The sequence below is a fragment of the Entelurus aequoreus genome, linkage group LG06 (assembly GCF_033978785.1).
Source record: "Entelurus aequoreus isolate RoL-2023_Sb linkage group LG06, RoL_Eaeq_v1.1, whole genome shotgun sequence".
Classification (NCBI taxonomy): domain Eukaryota; kingdom Metazoa; phylum Chordata; class Actinopteri; order Syngnathiformes; family Syngnathidae; genus Entelurus; species Entelurus aequoreus.
Genome location: NC_084736.1, coordinates 85,349,148 through 85,376,093, shown reverse-complemented (window position 1 = coordinate 85,376,093; position 26,946 = coordinate 85,349,148). Strand labels below are relative to the sequence as shown.

The following is a 26,946-nucleotide window of genomic DNA, read 5'->3' as shown; positions in this document are numbered from 1 at the left end:
CCGATAAGAAAAAGCTCTGTTTTCATTTCATAATTCCACAGTATTCTGGACATCTGTGTTCGTGAATCTGTTTCAATCATGTTCATTGCATTATGGAGAAGGAAGCCGAGCAAGCAAAGAAGAAAGTTGTCGGTGCGAAATGGACGTATTTTTCGAACGTAGTCAGCCACAACAGTACACAGCCGGCGCTTCTTTGTTTACATTCCCGAAAGATGCAGTCAAGATGGAAGAACTCGGATAACAGAGACTCTAACCAGGAGGACTTTTGATTTGGATACACAGACGCCTGTAGAGAACTGGGACAACACAGACTCTTACCAGGATTACTTTGATTTGGATGACAAAGACGCAGACGTGCTACTGTGAGTATGCAGCTTTGGCTTTTTTTTGCGTATGTACGTAACTTTTTTAAAATATATAAGCTTTATGAACCTTGGGTTAGGTGAACGGTCTTTTGGGCTGAGTGATTGTGTGTGTTGATCATGTGTTTGAATTGTATTGGCGTGTTCTATGGAGCTAGGAGCTAGCAGAGGAGCTAGGAGCTAGCATAACACGTACCGTACCGTAAGTGCGCGTCACGTACGTAACTTTTTAAAAATATATAAGCTTTATGAACCTTGGGTTAGGTGAACTGTCTTTTGGGCTGAGTGATTGTGTGTGTTGATTAGGTGTTTGAATTGTATTGGTGTGTTCTATGGAGCTAGGAGCTAGCAGAGGAGCTAGGAGCTAGCATAACAAACACGCAGGTGTTATTATGCAGGATTAATTTGTGGCATATTAAATATAAGCCTGGTTGTGTTGTGGCTAATAGAGTATATATATGTCTTGTGTTTATTTACTGTTGTAGTCATTCCCAGCTGAATATCAGGTACCGTGAGTATGCAGCCTTGGCTGCTAAACATTCGATAACTTGACCGTATGTGCGCGTCACGTACGTAACTTTTTAAAAATATATAAGCTTTATGAACCTTGGGTTAGGTAAACGGTCTTTTGGGCTGAGTGATTGTGTGTGTTGATCAGGTGTTTGAATTGTATTGGCGTGTTCTATGGAGCTAGGAGCTAGCAGAGGAGCTAGGAGCTAGCATAACAAACACGCAGGTGTTTTTATGCAGGATTAATTTGTGGCATATTAAATATAAGCCTGGTTGTGGTGTGGCTAATAGAGTATATATATGTCTTGTGTTTATTTACTGTTGTAGTCATTCCCAGCTGAATATCAGGTCACCCCCGCCTCTCACAGCATCTTCCCTATCTGAATAGCTTCAACTCCCCACTAGTCCTTCACTTGCACTTTACTCATCCACAAATCTTTCATCCTCGCTCAAATTAATGGGGAAATTGTCGCTTTCTCGGTCCGAATCTCTCTCACTTCATGCGGCCATCATTGTAAACAATAGGGAACTTTGCGTATATGTTCAACTGACTACGTCACGCTACTTCCGGTAGGTGCAAGCCTTTTTTTTATCAGATACCAAAAGTTGCAATCTTTATCGTCGTTGTTCTATACTAAATCCTTTCAGCAAAAATATGGCAATATCGCGAAATGATCAAGTATGACACATAGAATAGATCTGCTATCCCCGTTTAAATAAAAAAAATTCATTTCAGTAGGCCTTTAATGCCTCTTTTAACACACTTTTATATGGCCACCATTGGTTGTATGAAGCACTTTAAGGGGCTTCTCTATGTCCCTGTCCTCATAAATGTCTTCTGTCATGCATGCTTTGACAGACGTGACAGTGGACATCTTCTATACTTCATCCTATAGGCTTCTAAACTTCATCCTATAGGCTTCTATACTTCATCCTATAGGCTTCTATACTTCATCCTATAGTCTTCTATACTTCATCCTATAGTCTTCTATACTTCATCCTATAGTCTTCTATACTTCATCCTATAGTCTTCTATACTTCATCCTATAGGCTTCTATACTTCATCCTATAGGCTTCTATACTTCATCCTATAGGCTTCTATACTTCATCCTATAGGCTTCTATACTTCATCCTATAGTCTTCTATACTTCATCCTATAGTCTTCTATACTTCATCCTATAGGCTTCTATACTTCATCCTATAGTCTTCTATACTTCATCCTATAGGCTTCTATACTTCATCCTATAGGCTTCTATACTTCATCCTATAGTCTTCTATACTTCATCCTATAGTCTTCTATACTTCATCCTATAGGCTTCTATACTTCATCCTATAGTCTTCTATACTTCATCCTATAGGCTTCTATACTTCATCCTATAGTCTTCTATACTTCATCCTATAGTCTTCTATACTTCATCCTATAGGCTTCTATACTTCATCCTATAGTCTTCTATACTTCATCCTATAGGCTTCTATACTTCATCCTATAGTCTTCTATACTTCATCCTATAGTCTTCTATACTTCATCCTATAGGCTTCTATACTTCATCCTATAGTCTTCTATACTTCATCCTATAGTCTTCTATACTTCATCCTATAGTCTTCTATACCTCATCTTTGTCACTTTCACCCTCAAGCTACTGTATCTTTGTCACTTTCACCCTCAAGCTACTGTATCTTTGTCACTTTCACCCTCAAGCTACTGTATCTTTGTCACTTTCACCCTCAAGCTACTGTATCTTTGTCACTTTCACCCTCAAGCTACTGTATTTGTGTCACTTTCACCCTCAAGCTACTGTATCTTTGTCACTTTCACCCTCAAGCTACTGTATCTTTGTCACTTTCACCCTCAAGCTACTGTATCTTTGTCACTTTCACCCTCAAGCTACTGTATCTTTGTCACTTTCACCCTCAAGCTACTGTATCTTTGTCACTTTCACCCTCAAGCTACTGTATCTTTGTCACTTTCACCCTCAAGATACTGTATCTTTGTCACTTTCACCCTCAAGCTACTGTATCTTTGTCACTTTCACCCTCAAGCTACTGTATCTTTGTCACTTTCACCCTCAAGCTACTGTATTTGTGTCACTTTCACCCTCAAGCTACTGTATCTTTGTCACTTTCACCATCAAGCTACTGTATCTTTGTCACTTTCACCCTCAAGCTACTGTATCTTTGTCACTTTCACCCTCAAGCTACTGTATCTTTGTCACTTTCACCCTCAAGCTACTGTATCTTTGTCACTTTCACCCTCAAGCTACTGTATTTGTGTCACTTTCACCCTCAAGCTACTGTATCTTTGTCACTTTCACCCTCAAGCTACTGTATTTTTGTCACTTTCACCCTCAAGCTACTGTATCTTTGTCACTTTCACCCTCAAGCTACTGTATCTTTGTCACTTTCACCGTCAAGCTACTGTATCTTTGTCACTTTCACCCTCAAGCTACTGTATCTTTGTCACTTTCACCCTCAAGCTACTGTATCTTTGGCAACTTTCACCCTCAAGCTACTGTATCTTTGTCACTTTCACCCTCAAGCTACTGTATCTTTGTCACTTTCACCCTCAAGCTACTGTATTTGTGTCACTTTCACCCTCAAGCTACTGTATCTTTGTCACTTTCACCCTCAAGCTACTGTATTTTTGTCACTTTCACCCTCAAGCTACTGTATCTTTGTCACTTTCACCCTCAAGCTACTGTATCTTTGTCACTTTCACCCTCAAGCTACTGTATCTTTGTCACTTTCACCCTCAAGCTACTGTATTTGTGTCACTTTCACCCTCAAGCTACTGTATCTTTGTCACTTTCACCCTCAAGCTACTGTATTTGTGTCACATTCACCCTCAAGCTACTGTATCTTTGTCACTGTATTTGTGTCACTTTCACCCTCAAGCTACTGTATCTTTGTCACTTTCACCCTCAAGCTACTGTATCTTTGTCACTTTCACCCTCAAGCTACTGTATTTGTGTCACTTTCACCCTCAAGCTACTGTATCTTTGTCACTTTCACCCTCAAGCTACTGTATCTTTGTCACTTTCACCCTCAAGCTACTGTATTTTTGTCACTTTCACCCTCAAGCTACTGTATCTTTGTCACTTTCACCCTCAAGCTACTGTATCTTTGTCACTTTCACCCTCAAGCTACTGTATCTTTGTCACTTTCACCCTCAAGCTACTGTATCTTTGTCACTTTCACCCTCAAGCTACTGTATCTTTGTCACTTTCACCCTCAAGCTACTGTATCTTTGTCACTTTCACCCTCAAGTTACTGTATCTTTGTCACTTTCACCCTCAAGCTACTGTATCTTTGTCACTTTCACCCTCAAGCTACTGTATCTTTGTCACTTTCACCCTCAAGCTACTGTATCTTTGTCACTTTCACCCTCAAGCTACTGTATCTTTGTCACTTTCACCCTCAAGCTACTGTATCTTTATCACTTTCACCCTCAAGCTACTGTATCTTTGTCACTTTCACCCTCAAGCTACTGTATCTTTGTCACTTTCACCCTCAAGCTACTGTATCTTTGTCACTTTCACCCTCAAGCTACTGTATCTTTGTCACTTTCACCCTCAAGCTACTGTATCTTTGTCACTTTCACCCTCAAGCTACTGTATCTTTGTCACTTTCACCCTCAAGCTACTGTATCTTTGTCACTTTCACCCTCAAGCTACTGTATCTTTGTCACTTTCACCCTCAAGCTACTGTATCTTTGTCACTTTCACCCTCAAGCTACTCTATCTTTGTCACTTTCACCCTCAAGCTACTTTATCTTTGTCACTTTCACCCTCAAGCTACTCTATCTTTGTCACTTTCACCCTCAAGCTACTGTATCTTTGTCACTTTCACCCTCAAGCTACTGTATCTTTGTCACTTTCACCCTCAAGCTACTGTATCTTTGTCACTTTCACCCTCAAGCTACTGTATCTTTGTCACTTTCACCCTCAAGCTACTGTATCTTTGTCACTTTCACCCTCAAGCTACTGTATCTTTGTCACTTTCACCCTCAAGCTACTGTATCTTTGTCACTTTCACCCTCAAGCTACTGTATCTTTGTCACTTTCACCCTCAAGCTACTGTATATTTGTCACTTTCACCCTCAAGCTACTGTATCTTTGTCACTTTCACCCTCAAGCTACTGTATCTTTGTCACTTTCACCCTCAAGCTACTGTATCTTTGTCACTTTCACCCTCAAGCTACTGTATCTTTGTCACTTTCACCCTCAAGCTACTGTATCTTTGTCACTTTCACCCTCAAGCTACTGTATCTTTGTCACTTTCACCCTCAAGCTACTGTATCTTTGTCACTTTCACCCTCAAGCTACTGTGTCTTTGTCACTTTCACCCTCAAGCTACTGTATCTTTGTCACTTTCACCCTCAAGCTACTGTATCTTTGTCACTTTCACCCTCAAGCTACTGTATCTTTGTCACTTTCACCCTCAAGCTACTGTATCTTTGTCACTTTCACCCTCAAGCTACTGTATCTTTGTCACTTTCACCCTCAAGCTACTGTATCTTTGTCACTTTCACCCTCAAGCTACTGTATCTTTGTCACTTTCACCCTTTCCTCCTCGCAGCCTGAAAAGTGCATCAACAAAGTATTGAGCAAAGGCTATGAATCCATCTATTTTCTACCGCTTGTCCCTTTCGGGGTAGCGGGGGGTGCTGGAGCCTATCCCAGCTGCATTCGGGCGGAAGGCGGGGTACACCCTGGACAAGCCGCCACCTCATCACAGGGCCAACACAGATAGACAACATTCACACTCACATATTGTATCTTATGTTGTAATGTTCCTTTGTATAATGTTTGGTAATGTATGTCTTTTTATTTTGTATGTTCCTACATGGAAGACTAGCAGTCGCCTTGGCGTCAGCTAATGGGGATGCATTCAATAAACATTCACACACTAGGGACCATTTAGTGTTGCCAATCAACCTATCAACCAGGTGCATGTCTTTGGAGGTGGGAGGAGCCTATCCCCAGGTGCATGTCTTTGGAGGTGGGAGGGGCCTATCTCAGGTGCATGTCTTTGGAGGTGGGAGGGGCCTATCCCCAGGTGCATGTCTCTGGAGGTGGGAGGGGCCTATCCCCAGGTGCATGTCTTTGGAGGTGGGAGGAGCCTATCCCCAGGTGCATGTCTTTGGAGGTGGGAGGGGCCTATCCCCAGGTGCATGTCTCTGGAGGTGGGAGGGGCCTATTCCCAGGTGCATGTCTCTGGAGGTGGGAGGGGCCTATCCCCAGGTGCATGTCTCTGGAGGTGGTAGGAAGCCGGAGTAGAACCCACACAGTCACGGGGAGAACATGCAAACTCCACACAGAAAGATCCCGAGCCCGGGATTGAACTCAGGCCTACTCAGGACCTTCATATTGTGAGGCACATGCACTAACCCCTGTGCCACCGTGCTGCCCAAAGCTATGAATACTTGTGTTTATTTTTTATAAAATTGCAAATTAAAAAAAAAAGCTTTTAAATTTTTTATTGTGGGATATTTGTCTACAGAATTTTGAGGACAAAAATGAATTTATTCCATTTTGGAATAAGACTGTAAGATTTAAAAAATGTGTAAAAAGTGAAGCAGTGTGAATACTTTCTGGATGCATGGTAGTTCATCAACAGGGCAGCTGAAATGCACAACTAGAATGTGATAGCAAAAAGAAAGGTAAAGGGAAAACAATCAATCAATCAATGTTTATTTATATAGCCCTAAATCACAAGTGTCTCAAAGGGCTGCACAAGCCACAACCACATCCTCGGTACAGAGCCCACAATGCCTCATGTTCTGTAATAAGAAAGTTGTATGTGTGCTTGTGTCCAGTGCAGTGAAGTTGTATGTGTGGTTGTGTCCACAGAAAGTGAAGTTGTATGTGTGGTTGTGTCCAGTGCATCCACAGAAAGTGAAGTTGTATGTGTGGTTGTGTCCACAGAAAGTGAAGTTGTATGTGTGCTTGTGTCCACAGAAAGTGAAGTTGCATGTGTGCTTGTGTCCACAGAAAGTGAAGTTGTATGTGTGCTTGTGTCCACAGAAAGTGAAGTTGTATGTGTGCTTGTGTCCACAGAAAGTGAAGTTGTATGTGTGCTTGTGTCCACAGAAAGTGAAGTTGTATGTGTGCTTGTGTCCACAGAAAGTGAAGTTGTATGTGTGCTTGTGTCCACAGAAAGTGAAGTTGTATGTGTGCTTGTGTCCACAGAAAGTGAAGTTGTATGTGTGCTTGTGTCCACAGAAAGTGAAGTTGTATGTGTGCTTGTGTCCACATAAAGTGAAGTTGTATGTGTGCTTGTGTCCACAGAAAGTGAAGTTGTATGTGTGCTTGTGTCCACAGAAAGTGAAGTTGTATGTGTGCTTGTGTCCACAGAAAGTGAAGTTGTATGTGTGCTTGTGTCCACAGAAAGTGAAGTTGTATATGTGCTTGTGTCCACAGAAAGTGAAGTTGTATGTGTGCTTGTGTCCACAGAAAGTGAAGTTGTATGTGTGCTTGTGTCCACAGAAAGTGAAGTTGTATGTGTGCTTGTGTCCACAGAAAGTGAAGTTGTATGTGTGCTTGTGTCCACAGAAAGTGAAGTTGTATGTGTGCTTGTGTCCACAGAAAGTGAAGTTGTATGTGTGCTTGTGTCCACAGAAAGTGAAGTTGTATGTGTGCTTGTGTCCACAGAAAGTGAAGTTGTATGTGTGCTTGTGTCCACAGAAAGTGAAGTTGTATGTGTGCTTGTGTCCACAGAAAGTGAAGTTGTATGTGTGCTTGTGTCCACAGAAAGTGAAGTTGTATGTGTGCTTGTGTCCACAGAAAGTGAAGTTGTATGTGTGCTTGTGTCCACAGAAAGTGAAGTTGTATGTGTGCTTGTGTCCACAGAAAGTGAAGTTGTATGTGTGCTTGTGTCCACAGAAAGTGAAGTTGTATGTGTGCTTGTGTCCACAGAAAGTGAAGTTGTATGTGTGCTTGTGTCCACAGAAAGTGAAGTTGTATGTGTGCTTGTGTCCACAGAAAGTGAAGTTGTATGTGTGCTTGTGTCCACAGAAAGTGAAGTTGTATGTGTGCTTGTGTCCACAGAAAGTGAAGTTGTATGTGTGCTTGTGTCCACAGAAAGTGAAGTTGTATGTGTGCTTGTGTCCACAGAAAGTGAAGTTGTATGTGTGCTTGTGTCCACAGAAAGTGAAGTTGTATGTGTGCTTGTGTCCACAGAAAGTGAAGTTGTATGTGTGCTTGTGTCCACAGAAAGTGAAGTTGTATGTGTGCTTGTGTCCACAGAAAGTGAAGTTGTATGTGTGCTTGTGTCCACAGAAAGTGAAGTTGTATGTGTGCTTGTGTCCACAGAAAGTGAAGTTGTATGTGTGCTTGTGTCCACAGAAAGTGAAGTTGTATGTGTGCTTATGTCCACAGAAAGTGAAGTTGTATGTGTGCTTGTGTCCACAGAAAGTGAAGTTGTATGTGTGCTTGTGTCCACAGAAAGTGAAGTTGTATGTGTGCTTGTGTCCACAGAAAGTGAAGTTGTATGTGTGCTTGTGTCCACAGAAAGTGAAGTTGTATGTGTGCTTGTGTCCACAGAAAGTGAAGTTGTATGTGTGCTTGTGTCCACAGAAAGTGAAGTTGTATGTGTGCTTGTGTCCAGTGCATCCACAGAGATCTTGCTGCTCGTAATGTGTTGGTGACTGAGGACAATGTGATGAAAATAGCCGACTTTGGTCTGGCACGAGACATCCACCACATTGATTACTACAAGAAGACCACCAATGTAAGTGCTTGCATCTTCTTGGGGACTAATACTTCTGCAGATAATCAGCAATAAGAAGTGCATCTTCTTGGGGACTAATACTTCTGCAGATAATCAGCAATAAGAAGTGCATCTTCTTGGGGACTAATACTTCTGCAGATAATCAGCAATAAGAAGTGCATCTTCTTGGGGACTAATACTTCTGCAGATAATCAGCAATAAGAAGTGCATCTTCTTGGGGACTAATACTTCTGCAGATAATCAGCAATAAGAAGTGCATCTTCTTGGGGACTAATACTTCTGCAGATAATCAGCAATAAGAAGTGCATCTTCTTGGGGACTAATACTTCTGCAGATAATCAGCAATAAGAAGTCCATCTTCTTGGGGACTAATACTTCTGCAGATAATCAGCAATAAGAAGTGCATCTTCTTGGGGACTAATACTTCTGCAGATAATCAGCAATATCAAGTGCATCTTCCCCACAGGGGCGCTTACCAGTCAAATGGATGGCTCCTGAAGCTCTGTTTGATCGGATCTACACACACCAAAGTGATGTGTGAGTGTCATACCATTGCTTTCTCTCCAAATATCCATCCAAAGACTTAATGGCTTCCTTTGCGGTGATTGTCTGCAGCTGGTCCTTTGGGGTGCTGCTTTGGGAAATCTTCACCCTGGGAGGCTCTCCGTACCCCGGTGTACCCGTGGAAGAGCTGTTCAAGCTGTTGAAGGAAGGTCACCGCATGGATCAACCAACCACCTGCACTCATCAGCTGTAAGGACAACTTTTTACCTCAACTTACCCTCGACTTTCTTTTAACAGCAATCAGCTGTAAGGACACCTTTTTACCTCAACTTACCCTCGACTTTCTTTTAACAGTAATCAGCTGTAAGGACAACTTTTTACCTCAACTTACCCTCGACTTTCTTTTAACAGCAATCAGCTGTAAGGACACCTTTTTACCTCAACTTAGCCTCGACTTTCTTTTAACAGCAATCAGCTGTAAGGACACCTTTTTACCTCAACTTACCCTCGACTTTCTTTTAACAGCAATCAGCTGTAAGGACACCTTTTCACCTCAACTTACCCTCGACTTTCTTTTAACAGCATTGAAATCATCTCATATTTAGTTGGCTGCATCGTTACATGCATTGTTAGTTGCCTTCTTAGTAAGATAGTTATTAACTATTGCATCTTTGTGAGTTAGTTGCCTTCTTAGTAAGATAGTTATTAACTATTGCATCTTTGTGAGTTAGTTGGCTTCTTAGTAAGATAGTTATTAACTATTGCATCTTTGTGAGTTAGTTGGCTTCTTAGTAAGATAGTTATTAACTATTGCATCTTTGTGAGTTAGTTGGCTTCTTAGTAAGATAGTTATTAACTATTGCATCTTTGGGAGTTAGTTGGCTTCTTAGTAAGATAGTTATTAACTATTGCATCTTTGTGAGTTAGTTGGCTTCTTAGTAAGATAGTTATTAACTATTGCATCTTTGTGAGTTAGTTGGCTTCTTAGTAAGATAGTTATTAACTATTGCATCTTTGGGAGTTAGTTGGCTTCTTAGTAAGATAGTTATTAACTATTGCATCTTTGTGAGTTAGTTGCCTTCTTAGTAAGATAGTTATTAACTATTGCATCTTTGGGAGTTAGTTGGCTTCTTAGTAAGATAGTGTTTTAGTTAACTATTGCATCTTTGTGAGTTAGTTGGCTTGTTAGTAAGATAGTTATTAACTATTGCATCTTTGTGAGTTAGTTGGCTTCTTAGTAAGATAGTTATTTAATAATTAACTATTGCATCTTTGTGAGTTAGTTGGCTTCTTAGTAAGATAGTTATTTAGTTATTAACTATTGCATCTTTGTGAGTTAGTTGGCTTCTTAGTAAGATAGTGTTTTAGTTAACTATTGCATCTTTGTGAGTTAGTTGGCTTCTTAGTAAAATAGTGTTTTAGTTAACTATTGCATCTTTGTGAGTTAGTTGGCTTGTTAGTAAGATAGTGTTTTAGTTAACTATTGCATATTTGTGAGTTAGTTGGCTTGTTAGTAAGATAGTTATTAACTATTGCATCTTTGTGAGTTAGTTGGCTTCTTAGTAAGATAGTTATTAACTATTGCATCTTTGTGAGTTAGTTGGCTTCTTAGTAAGATAGTTATTAACTATTGCATCTTTGTGAGTTAGTTGGCTTCTTAGTAAGATAGTTATTTAATTATTAACTATTGCATCTTTGTGAGTTAGTTGGCTTCTTAGTAAGATAGTTATTTAGTTATTAACTATTGCATCTTTGTGAGTTAGTTGGCTTCTTAGTAAGATAGTTATTTAGTTATTAACTATTGCATCTTTGTGAGTTAGTTGGCTTGTTAGTAAGATAGTTATTTAGTTAACTATTGCATCTTTGTGAGTTAGTTGGCTTCTTAGTAAGATAGTTATTAACTATTGCATCTTTGTGAGTTAGTTGGCTTCTTAGTAAGATAGTTATTTAATTATTAACTATTGCATCTTTGTGAGTTAGTTGGCTTCTTAGTAAGATAGTTATTTAGTTATTAACTATTGCATCTTTGTGAGTTAGTTGGCTTCTTAGTAAGATAGTTATTTAGTTATTAACTATTGCATCTTTGTGAGTTAGTTGGCTTGTTAGTAAGATAGTTATTTAGTTAACTATTGCATCTTTGTGAGTTAGTTGGCTTCTTAGTAAGATAGTGTTTTAGTTAACTATTGCATCTTTGTGAGTTAGTTAGCTTCTTAGTAAGATAGTTATTAACTATTGCATCTTTGTGAGTTAGTTGGCTTTTTAGTAAGATAGTTATTTAGTTATTAACTATTGCATCTTTGTGAGTTAGTTGGCTTGTTAGTAAGATAGTTATTTAGTTAACTATTGCATCTTTGTGAGTTAGTTGGCTTCTTAGTAAGATAGTGTTTTAGTTAACTATTGCATCTTTGTGAGTTAGTTAGCTTCTTAGTAAGATAGTGTTTTAGTTAACTATTGCATCTTTGTGAGGATCCAGATAATGATGTTAGCTTTGAAAAGTGTCAAAGTATGGAAGGGTCCAATAGAAGAAACATGGCATGGTCCTTGCATTCACTCTATATAGGGCTGCACAAATGAATACATTCAATTAATTAATTGATGGGTTTAATGGCTTTAATGCAGTTATGATTCATGTAGAATATCAACGTTATAGAATTGATGAAATTGGGAGTGCTGCAATAGTTAAAGTGCAGCTGACAACATGTTCTTTCTATCCATGCACTCATGTTAAACTGCACTCATGTTAAACTGCACTCATGTTAAACTGCACTCATGTTAAACTGCACTCATGTTAAACTGCACTCATGTTAAACTGCACTCATGTTAAACTGCACTCATGTTAAACTGCACTCATGTTAAACTGCACTCATGTTAAACTGCACTCATGTTAAACTGCACTCATGTTAAACTGCACTCATGTTAAACTGCACTCATGTTAAACTGCACTCATGTTAAACTGCACTCATGTTAAACTGCACTCATGTTAAACTGCACTCATGTTAAACTGCACTCATGTTAAACGTGCTATTCCAGGCTGTTTCATGTTCTATGATCTCAAAAAAAGAATGAAGGTTATGTCTCGCACAGTGCTTCTTAACCTTGTTGGAGGTGCTGAACCCCACCAGTTTCATCTGCGCATTCACCCAACCCTTCTTTAGTGAAAAATAATATATATATTGTTTTTCAAATTCAAGACAAAGTTATATATTTTTTTTAGTGGTGCACCAAATGAAGCGTGCATGAACATCACCTTGTTCAAAGAACAACAGCAACATGAAGTCACAACAAATGACACACCTGCAAATCACATGGAACATTAGAGGGAACATTGTTTGAGGGTATCCATAAGACGCTGATAGGGAGAAGTTTGTATTTACACGATGAGTCGGGTGTGTCTTGACCTCTGCGGTGGAGGCTCCACTGAACCCCTGAGCCCGACTCACAGAACCACTAGGCTTGGATGGAACCCAGTTTAAGAACCTCTGCTCTAGCAGAAACATTGCTCAACTATTCTCCATGAAATACAACTCAAGCTATGAAGTGTCTTTTTTTTTGTATCCACTTTGCAGTTAGTTGACCAAACTAATAGATTACTGGAATACTCAAATAATGAGTAGCTGTGTGAACACGTCTGTCAGCTCACAAACTAATAGATTACTGAAATACTCATAGATTACTGGAATACTCAAATAATGAGTAGCTGTGTGAACACGTCTGTCAGCTCACTAACTAATAGATTACTGGAATACTCAAATAATGAGTAGCTGTGTGAACACGTCTGTCAGCTCACTAACTAATAGATTACTGGAATACTCAAATAATGAGTAGCTGTGTGAACACGTCTGTCAGCTCACTAACTAATAGATTACTGGAATACTCAAATAATGAGTAGCTGTGTGAACACATCTGTCAGCTCACTAACTAATAGATTACTGGAATACTCAAATAATGAGTAGCTGTGTGAACACGTCTGTCAGCTCACAAACTAAATCATAGAAAATATAGCACTGACAATTTTTGACCCCTTTTTTTTTTAAACACCACTAAAATGTTCTATTTTTGCGTGATTCCTACCTCATCTATTTTCTAATTGTCTTATTATGTATGTAATATAATAATGCCATTAGCTTTGATATATTGTTGTTTATACCTTGTGGCTACATTTCATGCATAGCCACAATGTTTAGTAGCTAGCTAATATTTTGCAATAAAAAATGTTCTTCAAATATAGTTGAGCTTTTTTAGACGATCTCATGTGAGCCTGAGTGTGTTGTTGAAATATTACACGTTCACTAAAACTATCAGGGGCTGAGGGGTGGGATACCTTGTGGTCGTCTATGACTCTTTCTGTTTTAGTGGCGTGGAACCTGCTTAAGTTGATCCCACTTATGTCAACATCTAGTCTGTCCACCAAGTCATCAAGTTCCAGTTCCCAGTCTTCTTCTGATTACTACAAAGTGGCCGCTTAAGTCCACGTCGACATACACGGTCAACCATGTTTGTCAACATAAACCAGTTTGTCAACATAAACCAGGGGTCCCCAAACTTTTTGACTCGAGGGCATATATATATATATATATATATATATATATATATATATATATATATATATATATATATATATATATATATATATATATATATATATATATATATATATATGTATGTATATATATATATATATATATATATATATATATATATGTATATATATATATATATACTCAGTGTTTCCCACACATTCATTTATTTGTGGTGGCCCGCCACGAAAGAATTACGTCCGCCACAAATAAAAAAAAAAAAATAAAAAAAATAATGTATTTTTAATTTTTAATTTTTTTTGTGCTTTCCAGCTTCTCAGGCAAATCATATAGTTGATGTAGATGTAGATGTAGATGTAGATGATCATATAGTTGATGTAGATGTAGATGTAGATGATCATATAGTTGATGTAGATGTAGATGATCATATAGTTGATGTAGATGTAGATGTAGATGATCATATAGTTGATGTAGATGTAGATGATCATATAGTTGATGTAGATGTAGATGTAGATGATCATATAGTTGATGTAGATGTAGATGATCATATAGTTGATGTAGATGTAGATGTAGATGATCATATAGTTGATGTAGATGTAGATGATCGTATAGTTGATGTAGATGTAGATGTAGATGATCATATAGTTGATGTAGATGTAGATGATCATATAGTTGATGTAGATGTAGATGATCATATAGTTTATGTAGATGTAGATGATCATATAGTTGATGTAGATGTAGATGTAGATGATCATATAGTTGATGTAGATGTAGATGATCATATAGTTGATGTAGATGTAGATGATCATATAGTTGATGTAGATGTAGATGATCATATAGTTGATGTAGATGTAGATGATCATATAGTTGATGTAGATGTAGATGTAGATGATCATATAGTTGATGTAGATGTAGATGATCATATAGTTGATGTAGATGTAGATGATCATATAGTAGATGTAGATGTAGATGATCATATAGTTGATGTAGATGTAGATGTACATGATCATATAGTTGATGTAGATGTAGATGTAGATGATCATATAGTTGATGTAGATGTAGATGTAGATGATCATATAGTTGATGTAGATGCAGATGATCATATAGTTGATGTAGATGTAGATGATCATATAGTTTATGTAGATGTAGATGTAGATGATCATATAGTTGATGTAGATGTAGATGATCATATAGTTGATGTAGATGATCATATAGTTGATGTAGATGTAGATGATCATATAGTTGATGTAGATGTAGATGATCATATAGTTGATGTAGATGTAGATGATCATATAGTTGATGTAGATGTAGATGATCATATAGTTGATGTAGATGATCATATAGTTGATGTAGATGTAGATGATCATATAGTTGATGTAGATGTAGATGATCATATAGTTGATGTAGATGTAGATGATCATATAGTTGATGTAGATGTAGATGATCATATAGTTGATGTAGATGTAGATGATCATATAGTTGATGTAGATGTAGATGATCATATAGTTGATGTAGATGTAGATGATCATATAGTTGATGTAGATGTAGATGTAGATGATCATATAGTTGATGTAGATGTAGATGATCATATAGTTGATGTAGATGTAGATGTAGATGATCATATAGTTGATGTAGATGTAGATGTAGATGATCATATAGTTGATGTAGATGTAGATGATCATATAGTTGATGTAGATGTAGATGATCATATAGTTGATGTAGATGTAGATGATCATATAGTTGATGTAGATGTAGATGATCATATAGTTGATGTAGATGTAGATGTAGATGATCATATAGTTGATGTAGATGTAGATGTAGATGATCATATAGTTGATGTAGATGTAGATGATCATATAGTTGATGTAGATGTAGATGATCATATAGTTGATGTAGATGTAGATGATCATATAGTTGATGTAGATGTAGATATAGATGATCATATAGTTGATGTAGATGATCATATAGTTGATGTAGATGTAGATGATCATATAGTTGATGTAGATGTAGATGTAGATGATCATACAGTTGATGTAGATGTAGATGATCATATAGTTGATGTAGATGTAGATGATCATATAGTTGATGTAGATGTAGATGATCATATAGTTGATGTAGATGTAGATGATCATATAGTTGATGTAGATGTAGATGTAGATGATCATATAGTAGATGTAGATGATCATATAGTTGATGTAGATGTAGATGATCATATAGTTGATGTAGATGTAGATGATCATATAGTTGATGTAGATGTAGATGTAGATGATCATATAGTTGATGTAGATGTAGATGATCATATAGTTGATGTAGATGTAGATGATCATATAGTTGATGTAGATGTAGATGATCATATAGTTGATGTAGATGTAGATTATCATATAGTTGATGTAGATGTAGATGTAGATGATCATATAGTTGATGTAGATGTAGATGTAGATGATCATATAGTTGATGTAGATGTAGATGTAGATGATCATATAGTTGATGTAGATGTAGATGATCATATAGTTGATGTAGATGTAGATGATCATATAGTTGATGTAGATGTAGATGTAGATGATCATATAGTTGATGTAGATGTAGATGTAGATGATCATATAGTTGATGTAGATGTAGATGATCATATAGTTGATGTAGATGTAGATGATCATATAGTTGATGTAGATGTAGATGATCATATAGTTGATGTAGATGTAGATGTAGATGATCATATAGTTGATGTAGACGTAGATGATCATATAGTTGATGTAGATGTAGATGATCATATAGTTGATGTAGATGTAGATGTAGATGATCATATAGTTGATGTAGATGATCATATAGTTGATGTAGATGTAGATGATCATATAGTTGATGTAGATGTAGATGATCATATAGTTGATGTAGATGTAGATGATCATATAGTTGATGTAGATGTAGATGTAGATGATCATATAGTTGATGTAGATGTAGATGTGGATGTAGATGATCATATAGTTGATGTAGATGTAGATGATCATATAGTTGATGTAGATGTAGATGTAGATGATCATATAGTTGATGTAGATGTAGATGATCATATAGTTGATGTAGATGTAGATGATCATATAGTTGATGTAGATGTAGATGTAGATGATCATATAGTTGATGTAGATGTAGATGATCATATAGTTGATGTAGATGTAGATGTAGATGATCATATAGTTGATGTAGATGTAGATGTAGATGATCATATAGTTGATGTAGATGCCCATATAGGCTGTTCACATTTACTTTATAAAAGAGAAGTGTAGGATACTTCTCTTGTTGCCTTATTTGTATTTGACCACTACTGTTTTCTGTTTATTTGTTACTGACTGTGGCAGGACACCTCTGCCTCTGTTTCACTTTATGTTGCTGGTAAATAATATGCTTGTAGTAGTAGGCTAAAGTTAAATGATTTAGTATGCACTAATTAAAGGGGCAGAGCTTCAAGAGACATTTGAGCTTTTATATTTTATAAGATATATTTTTTGTAAGAACCACAATTAATAAATATATTTCAGTGAATAACTTATTGTTCAAATCTGTATATAAATATGTACATAAAGTGTTGTAATTATATTGTAAAATGGATGGATGGATGGATGGATGGACGTTTAAAACAAAACTGTTATTATTAATTAGTAATTATACAGTTTTTGAGCCTTTTAGAGAAAATCATATCATTGTAGTAAATTATGCAAATTACTTGATGATGTCATGGTGACCACGCCCATAGCCACGCCCCCACCGCCACAGGTATCTTGGCAGTTTATGGGAAACACTGTATATATATATATATATATATATATATATATATATATATATATATATATATATATATATATATATATATATATATATATATATATATATATATATATATATATATATATATATACTGTATGTTATTCCCAGAGACGTTGACTTGAAGTGTGTTGGTGAATGCTTGACAAGTGTAGTCCTTGGCGCAGGTACATGATGATGAGGGACTGCTGGCACGCCGTTCTTTGAATGCTTGACAAGTGTAGTCCTTGGCGCAGGTACATGTCGGTGAATGCTTGACAAGTGTAGTCCTTGGCGCAGGTACATGTCGGTGAATGCTTGACAAGTGTAGTCCTTGGCGCAGGTACATGTCGGTGAATGCTTGACAAGTGTAGTCCTTGGCGCAGGTACATGATGATGAGGGACTGCTGGCACGCCGTTCTTTGAATGCTTGACAAGTGTAGTCCTTGGCGCAGGTACATGTCGGTGAATGCTTGACAAGTGTAGTCCTTGGCGCAGGTACATGTCGGTGAATGCTTGACAAGTGTAGTCCTTGGCGCAGGTACATGATGATGAGGGACTGCTGGCACGCCGTTCTTTGAATGCTTGACAAGTGTAGTCCTTGGCGCAGGTACATGATGATGAGGGACTGCTGGCACGCCGTTCTTTGAATGCTTGACAAGTGTAGTCCTTGGCGCAGGTACATGTCGGTGAATGCTTGACAAGTGTAGTCCTTGGCGCAGGTACATGTCGGTGAATGCTTGACAAGTGTAGTCCTTGGCGCATTAGGGCTATATAAATAAACATTGATTGATTGATTGATACATGATGATGAGGGACTGCTGGCACGCCGTTCTTTGAATGCTTGACAAGTGTAGTCCTTGGCGCAGGTACATGTCGGTGAATGCTTGACAAGTGTAGTCCTTGGCGCAGGTACATGTCGGTGAATGCTTGACAAGTGTAGTCCTTGGCGCAGGTACATGATGATGAGGGACTGCTGGCACGCCGTTCTTTGAATGCTTGACAAGTGTAGTCCTTGGCGCAGGTACATGATGATGAGGGACTGCTGGCACGCCGTTCTTTGAATGCTTGACAAGTGTAGTCCTTGGCGCAGGTACATGTCGGTGAATGCTTGACAAGTGTAGTCCTTGGCGCAGGTACATGTCGGTGAATGCTTGACAAGTGTAGTCCTTGGCGCAGGTACATGATGATGAGGGACTGCTGGCACGCCGTTCTTTGAATGCTTGACAAGTGTAGTCCTTGGCGCAGGTACATGATGATGAGGGACTGCTGGCACGCCGTTCCCTCCCACAGGCCAACATTCAAGCAGCTGGTGGAGGACTTGGACCGCTGCCTGGCCATGACCTCCAACCAGGTGCGTGCTGTCCTCATTACAGGTGAGCCATGTTTGTTTGCTATCTAAATGATGTCCCGCATGCATGCAGGAGTATTTGGAGCTGTCCGTGCCCTCGGATCAATACTCCCCCAACACCCGCAGCTCCACCTGCTCTTCAGGCGAGGACTCGGTCTTCTCCCACGATGCAGGTGCTGAGGAGCCCTGCCTGCCCAAACTGCCTCCCCATTCAATGGTGGCGGCCATTAAGAAGCGCTGACACGTCACGTCCATGCGGGCAAACATTGAGACTTTGCTACATTCCCAGAGATGAAGCTGAGGACTGCTGCTGCTCCAGGAGACCAGAGCTTGGTGGGACCGTGGACTTGTTTGTGGGGCACTTCTCTTTTGGTCCCAGGTCAGGAAAGGGTCTCACTTAGCAACGTAGGACAGGAGACTCAAGAACTGGCTTTTTATTGTGACCAAATATCACCATAACTATTCTTGTAAATACAGCCAGGAAAATATAAATATGAAAATATATTTACACTCTACTCTTATTTTTATGACCATAATAGAGTTTTTTCCAGGAATGCGTTTGAGTCATTCTTGAATATAATCTGTAGACGTGTTTTTGTCCAGCTTTAATTCCCTCATCTTAACCTCATCTTAACTAGCAATAGAAAATACACAATGTATTTTCTATTTTTATAAACATGCTTTTTCATTGTAAGTCGTGCATATCAGTGGAACTTAATGTTTGAGGGAGGCTCTTTCTCACAACATGTACACTATGTACACTATGTACACTATGTCTCTGTCTCACAACATGTACACTATGTACACTATGTACACTATGTCTGTCTCAGAACATGTACACTATGTACACAATGTCTCTGTCTCACAACATGTACACTATGTACACAATGTACACTATGTCTCTGTCTCAGAACATGTACACTATGTACACTATGTACACTATGTCTCTGTCTCACAACATGTACACTATGTACACTATGTCTGTCTCAGAACATGTACACAATGTACACTATGTCTCTGTCTCAGAACATGTACACTATGTACACAATGTCTCTGTCTCACAACATGTACACTATGTACACTATGTCTCTGTCTCACAACATGTACACTATGTACACAATGTCTCTGTCTCAGAACATGTACACTATGTACACAATGTCTCTGTCTCACAACATGTACACTATGTACACTATGTACACAAGGTCTCTGTCTCACAACATGTACACTATGTACACAATGTACACTATGTACACTGTCTGTCTCAGAACATGTACACTATGTCTCTGTCTCAGAACATGTACACAATGTACACTATGTACACTATGGCTCTGTCTCAGAACATGTACACAATGTACACTGTCTCTTTCTCAGAACATGTACACTATGTACACTATGTACACTATGTCTGTCTCAGAACATGTACACAATGTACACTATGTCTGTCTCAGAACATGTACACAATGTCTCTGTCTCAGAACATGTACACAATGTCTCTGTCTCAGAACATGTACACAATGTCTCTGTCTCAGAACATGTACACAATGTCTCTGTCTCAGAACATGTACACAATGTCTCTTTCTCAGAACATGTACACTATGTACACTATGTCTGTCTCAGAACATGTACACTATGTACACTATGTCTGTCTCAGAACATGTACACAATGTCTCTGTCTCAGAACATGTACACAATGTACACTATGTCTGTCTCAGAACATGTACACAATGTACACTATGTCTGTCTCAGAACATGTACACAATGTCTCTGTGTCGGAACATGTACACAATGTCTCTGTCTCAGAGCAAGTACACAATGGAAATGTAGGAATTGCATCCCACTGAGGGTGGTAAGTTTACACGTGTGTTTTGACCGCCCTCTTTGAAAAGCTGCCATGTTTAGCTTCAGTCAACGTCGTGCACTTGCATTGTGCATGCATGCCTTCCCTTCTACTGGAAATGCATGCCTTCCCTTCTACTGGAAATGCATGCCTTCCCTTCTACTGGAAATGCATGCCTTCCCTTCTACTGGAAATGCATGCCTTCCCTTCTACTGGAAATGCATGCCTTCCCTTCTAGTGGAAATGCATGCCTTCCCTTCTACTGGAAATGCATGCCTTCCCTTCTACTGGAAATGCATGCCTTCCCTTCTACTGGAAATGCATGCCTTCCCTTCTAGTGGAAATGCATGCCTTCCCTTCTACTGGAAATGCATGCCTTCCCTTCTACTGGAAATGCATGCCTTCCCTTCTACTGGAAATGCATGCCTTCCCTTCTACTGGAAATGCATGGCTTCCCTTCTAGTGGAAATGCATGCCTTCCCTTCTACTGGAAATGCATGCCTTCCCTTCTACTGGAAATGCATGCCTTCCCTTCTAGTGGAAATGCATGCCTTCCCTTCTACTGGAAATGCATGCCTTCCCTTCTACTGGAAATGCATGCCTTCCCTTCTAGTGGAAATGCATGCCTTCCCTTCTACTGGAAATGCATGCCTTCCCTTCTAGTGGAAATGCATGCCTTCCCTTCTAGTGGAAATGCATGCCTTCCCTTCTACTGGAAATGCATGCCTTCCCTTCTAGTGGAAATGCTCTAACAGGAGTGACTTCTGCTGCCAAAACACTTGTGGTGAAGGCTTGCAACACAAATGTCCTCATAAATAAATAACATGTAATAAAATGCTTTTTAAAAAGAAAGTTGTCAGAATGTCTGAAGTCAAGTCACAATTCCACAAATGTCTTAGAGCGTCATTTCTTTTGTCCGAGTGGCAGGAGAGCTCTGTTGTGTTCAAGGACCTCCTGCAAAACAAGCTAGTCAAAGATCACCTGGACGACGTGTTTAACAATCTGCTGCACAACACAAACTTCAACTGAACTTCGGAGCCGCCGCTTGCCCAAAATGATGAAAACAAGCAGGACTTCAAACGGAGCCTTGAGGAACTAAAAGTCCAGAAGTTGAAGAAATGACTGCTGACTGCGTGTGAGCTAAAGAAACCAAAGTAACACCTTAGTCACATTCATCACATTATTAAAAAATAGGTCACTGTCAAAAATGACAAGACAGGAATGATACAACTGTGAACTGTTGTGCATTATTACTCTTAACTTTTCATGAATATACATCCATTCATCCATACATTCATCCATACATCCATACATCCATACATCCATACATCCATCCATACATACATACATCCATACATCCATACATCCATACATCCATTCATCCATACATACATACATACATACATCCATACATCCATACATCCATACATCCATTCATCCATACATCCATACATACATACATCCATACATCCATTCATCCATATTGAACTGTTTGTCTTTAGTGTCAAAGTCAAGGCTGAAGGATCTGAAGGATTTTTTTTTTTTAATGAAATCAACATAAAAAAGACAATATATACATTATACATCAATACAGTCTGCAAGGATACAGTCCGTAAGCACACATGATTGTATTTATTTATGTAAATAAAAAAAATATATATATTTTTTTTAATTTCTTGTGCGCCCCGGTACCAATCGGTCCGCGGACTGGTGGTTGGGGACCACTGTTCTACATTATCCTGTTATATCTCACATTCTATATTGTGTTCTACATTATCCTGTTATATCTCACATTCTATATTGTGTTCTACATTATCCTGTTATATCTCACATTCTATATTGTGTTCTACATTATCCTGTTATATCTCACATTCTATATTGTGTTCTACATTATCCTGTTATATCTCACATTCTATATTGTGTTCTACATTATCCTGTTATATCTCAAATTCTATATTGTGTTCTACATTATCCTGTTATATCTCACATTCTATATTGTGTTCTACATTATCCTGTTATATCTCACATTCTATATTGTGTTGTACATTACCCTGTTATATCTCAAATTCTATTTTGTGTTCTGGAAAAAGGTTGTCATAAACGTTACTTCATTCATAATAATAATAATAATACAAAAGACAACACATGTTTATGTAAATGTATTCACTTATAAACATTCATTGACTTTCTTCTTTCCTTCATGGATCTAAACTTTACTGCTTTTTCTATATTTTTGTTGTAATATTTTCAGAATGTGTTTGTTCTATTTTTGGCCAAAGTAAGAAAAAGAAAACTCTACTCCTACTTATAGCACACACAGTCACACAAATATAGGACTTTGGGGGATTGTCCTGCGGGGAGGCATGGCGGGGGGTTGAGGATGCCTCCTATGGGGCTCCAGTCCTCCTGTCTTGTCCCCTGCTCGGCCATCCCTCAATCTTAGCTGCATATTAGACACTTAGGATTTGGAGGGCTCGGCTTGGTTGGGACCCACCAAGACCTTGATGTCCCCCAATTTTAATGGCATTATTAGTTCCCACAAGCATACATATCTCACTCACGCTACAGTACACACATCAATAGGGACTGGAGGTCGGCTGTAATGGCTGACCTCCTAATTTTAACTACACAGTAGACACTTTGGGGGCCTTGTACACATGCATGTGGGGGGGTTGGGGTTTGGCGCACCCCTCATTGCCTCGTCCGCCGGCGCGGATTCCGGGGACTGCGTTCTGGTGGCCTGCCAGGCTTTTATTAATTTATTATTATTATTATTTTTTTTTTTAATGTGTATATATATGTATGTATATATTGTTGCGTTTGACCAGATGTTCCTCCAAGTGGGATGTAAAACGCTGGTCAGTCCCAAGTTCCTTAATGACATATCAACTGAACTCAAACGTACCACCAAGCACAGAATAGGTATTTTGTAATTTTATTGTCAAAGCTTTGGCAATAATGAGACCAGCCTTGAACAACACATACAAATGCGCAGCCCAAGTTGATCTGGCCTTCCACAGGCCAAAAGCAACTCTTTTCACACAAAGAAAGCCCGCCTTTCCCCTCCCCCCAACACTGATAAGAAGAGAGACTTGGGGGTTGTGTTCACATTCCTGATGGTTTACGACCCTATCTAACCAGGCAATCTGAAGACAAAGAGAAACTAGTATACAGAGTAAAATTAAGGAAAGAAATGAGCTGATTCAAACATGATTATGAATAAAGAAATAGCTCTTAAACATATGCATTATCTACAATCCCCCTTCAGATCTTATCCAAAAGATCTCTCCTACGAGAGCAACACCTCTAAAGCACGCCCTACATTAAAGTAGGTGCTGTTTTGGTTTTCGAGCAAGCTATCGATAAACAATCAAACCATAGTTACATGGGAGAGAGAAGGAGGGAGTCAACGTCAATGTCGTCATTGTCAGGGAAGGAAACTAACGGTCCCTGAAAGTCACCACTATGCTTGACCCCCTTCAGTGACATAGCAAGCCCAGAACCAGGGTGGGGTTGACCTTTGACAGCTCTAACAATGATGCGGGTGCATAGAGACCTAGCACAAGGGGCAATAAAGCATCCGCATGAGGTTATGACGGCCAAGAAAACTCCAATGGAGACCAGGGCCGACTTAATTAGGTCAGACCACCTGCCAAAGGTGTTATGAAGCCAATCTTTAAAGGGGTCAGAGACACCGGAAAATTCAGTAAGTTCTTAGGCTCTGAGGCCTTCTAAGGCGCTCTGGACCGAGCCAACGGGGGCAGCATTGTTAGGAAGGAAGGTACAGCATTGGTCACCAAACATTGCACACACACACCTTCTTCCTTGGCTAGGATGCGGTCAAGGGCTATGCGATTCTGGATGGCCATGAGGGAGGTCGGGGCAAGTTGTTCAGCAAGTCCCTCAACGGCGTCACAAGTCAGGTTGTTCAGTCTCAACAGATTATAAAAAACATAGTTAATGCGTTCTACATTTTTAGTAGCAGTCACAGGGAAAATAGCACCAATGATAGGAAGGTTCTCGAAACCTGCACAGGATTCACACCACAATTTGTGTTGTGAGGGGACCCCTCTTGGTTGTCCAATTGCATCAAAGTAAACACCATCAGGGTTTCTCATCAGATCAAAGGAGCCCTTTACACTCCTTCGAGATAAAACATGGCAGCGTCGGCGAGAAGTTAGAGAGGCCGCTGAGACAGGAGTTACAAGGGGAGTTAATTTGGTACCCACTAGGGTGAGTGGGGTCACCAGTCTAACCATAGCACAAAGCCCTACGGATAACTTTGGGATTCTAATGTACAATCTGTGCTCCCCACAATACCAGAATAAGTCAGCTCGTGCCCAAGGGCCTATCCTTGAGCCATCTATCAGTGTGGTGCACCAGGAAGGGTTAATGTCACCCAATTTGTTGGGGGACGAAGAGGGTCCTTTGAATTGAAAACACGTGTAATTCAGCTTTTGGGCCACAAAGGGAAGAAGTCGGGTGGAATTGTCAACAGGAGGGTACACACTAGCCAACAAATCGCACCCTGGTGGCGTGGGTTCAGAGAACAAGGAAATAAGACAGTTTGAGCCATTTATGTCAGTCAACTTAAAAGGGGCGGGGTAAGTGTGGGGAAAAGGACGTCCAGCGGAACAAGCAACACAGTCACCCAGGTTTTGGCATCCACCTGAGCCACAGGTTTACCTGTACCCGCTCCTAAGGTCAAAGTTACCAGGCCTTCGGTGGTGATGTCATTAGCACGCACAGATGTGAGAGCCTTTGAAACACCACCAAGGTGGGGTGGTACTTTAGGTGCTACAGAGGGTGTGGTAGTTAACGCCCTCTCAAGGACATTAATTTTAATAATTAGAGTCTGTATCAGTCAGGTCAACCCCCAAAACAACATAAAAGGGAAGATGGGCACAACTTACCAGAGTATGTTGTCTGCATGCGACACCAATGGTTCAGGGTTGAGTCGTAACAAATATAGAGGTTATTACCACGGTAATAGCTATTGTGTCCCCCGTAATTAATCACACTGCATAGGTCAAAAAATAAGTCTTGCTATCCCCTTTGACCCAGTCTATTTAAAGTCCGCTGTTTGTTCTTAGACACTTGTCAGTCACTGTCGTCAGGAAGGAAGAACTGAGACACAAAGACAGTAGAACACGCCCAAGCACCAGTCCGTCAGGGAACACTACCGGGTGTGACATCCTGCTTTTCGTCTATCAAAATCAGAGTAATTCAGGTAACGAAACGGGGATAAACATCAAACATTTCACTTAATATAACGACACAGATAGTTATGCTGAAAACAAGCAAGAGAAATTGGATAACTTCGAGTATAAAGGCTGGTCTCAAATAAGGATATACAATATAGAAGTTAAAAAGAGTAATATAGGTAGAAAATCTCTCTCTCAGCGTCGTCTTCTGGGCTGTAGGATTATGTGTGTGTAATTAAAGCCTCGCTCTTCTATGACACTAAAAATGAGTCGTTTTCTGCTCCCGTTCTTCTTCAGCTGCCTCAGGCTCAAAAGGCACTGCTGGGGGGTCGAGTGGGGCAGATGTAGTGGCGATGTCAGCAATGACATCCGCTGGTAATCTGTCAGGTTCTTCAGCAGGAGTGTAGAGGGAGAGGTGGTACCAGGTGTCCCCTTTTCCAGCTAGTCGAAGGGCGTGAGACGTCCGTTCCATGACCTTGAAGGGACCACCTGGGCTCCGTCCACTTGCGTTTGATGACCTTGATCTTGACCCTCTCAGCGGCCGGAAGGGAATCTGGAGTGGCGGGCTGTCATCCTCGTATCTGTACAGAAGAACTGGCACACAAATTCTGCATTTTTTGTGTAAAATACCATTTTGGTTTTACGCTGAGTCCTCCTTCCATGGCGGCTGCTGGTCCTGGGCTGACCTGTATGCAGCTCATAGGGTGAAAAAACTCAAAGGGCGGTAAAACAGTTTTATTCACGGACCTTCGAATGATCATTAACGCTAATTGCAACATGTCAATCCAATTAAATTTGGTCTGTGCACAGATTTTAGCCAATTAGTTTTTAATGTTCTGGTCCATCCTTTCAACCTTACCTTGGGACTCAGGATGGTACCCCAAACCTGTGTTCTAGTCCGAAAGCCTTTTCGACCAAGGCTAAGTGAGGTTGTTTTTTTTTGTTTTTTTAAATGGTTGCCGTTGTCTGACCTAATCTTTTTGGGGAAACCATGTCGGGGTACTAGGTCATTCACAAGTCATTTAATCACTGATATTGCATCCTCTTTTGAGGTTGTTGTTTCTTCCGGCCAACCACTGTGATTGTCAACACAAGTCAGTACGTACCTTTTCCCTTGTACCGT

The 26,946-nt window shown here is 39.5% G+C and overlaps 2 protein-coding genes across 5 annotated transcripts in view; both read left to right on the top strand.

Moving 5' to 3' along the window:
- Positions 1-19,571, top strand: part of fgfr1a (fibroblast growth factor receptor 1a) — a 75,154-nt gene extending 55,583 nt beyond the window's left edge. For 2 of the 4 annotated variants that reach the window (XM_062051712.1, XM_062051711.1), the window contains exons 14-18: positions 8,478-8,600; positions 9,067-9,137; positions 9,216-9,353; positions 18,680-18,785; positions 18,856-19,571. In XM_062051712.1, the coding sequence (XP_061907696.1) occupies positions 8,478-8,600; positions 9,067-9,137; positions 9,216-9,353; positions 18,680-18,785; positions 18,856-19,023 (606 nt within the window). In that variant the 3' untranslated portion in view covers positions 19,024-19,571. The remainder of the gene's footprint in view (positions 1-8,477; positions 8,601-9,066; positions 9,138-9,215; positions 9,354-18,679; positions 18,786-18,855) is intronic. The other 2 variants (XM_062051714.1, XM_062051713.1) reach the window with 1 other exon arrangement.
- A 44-nt stretch (positions 19,572-19,615) lies between these two features.
- Positions 19,616-21,451, top strand: LOC133652699 (dynein heavy chain-like). Its single transcript, XM_062051716.1, has 2 exons — positions 19,616-20,514; positions 20,567-21,451. Exons 1-2 carry the CDS (start codon positions 19,616-19,618, stop codon positions 20,604-20,606), a joined length of 939 nt encoding a protein of 312 aa, XP_061907700.1. The 3' UTR covers positions 20,607-21,451.
- The last annotated feature ends 5,495 nt before the right edge of the window (positions 21,452-26,946 follow it).

Excerpts from the sequence above, each read along its gene's own strand:
- LOC133652699 (XM_062051716.1), top strand. The coding sequence starts at position 19,616 with ATGTACACTATGTACACAATGTCTCTGTCTCACAACATGTACACTATG. Across the intron at positions 20,515-20,566 it reads AACATGTACACAATGTACAC|AATGTCTCTGTCTCAGAGCA; the intron begins TATGTCTGTCTC and ends GAACATGTACAC.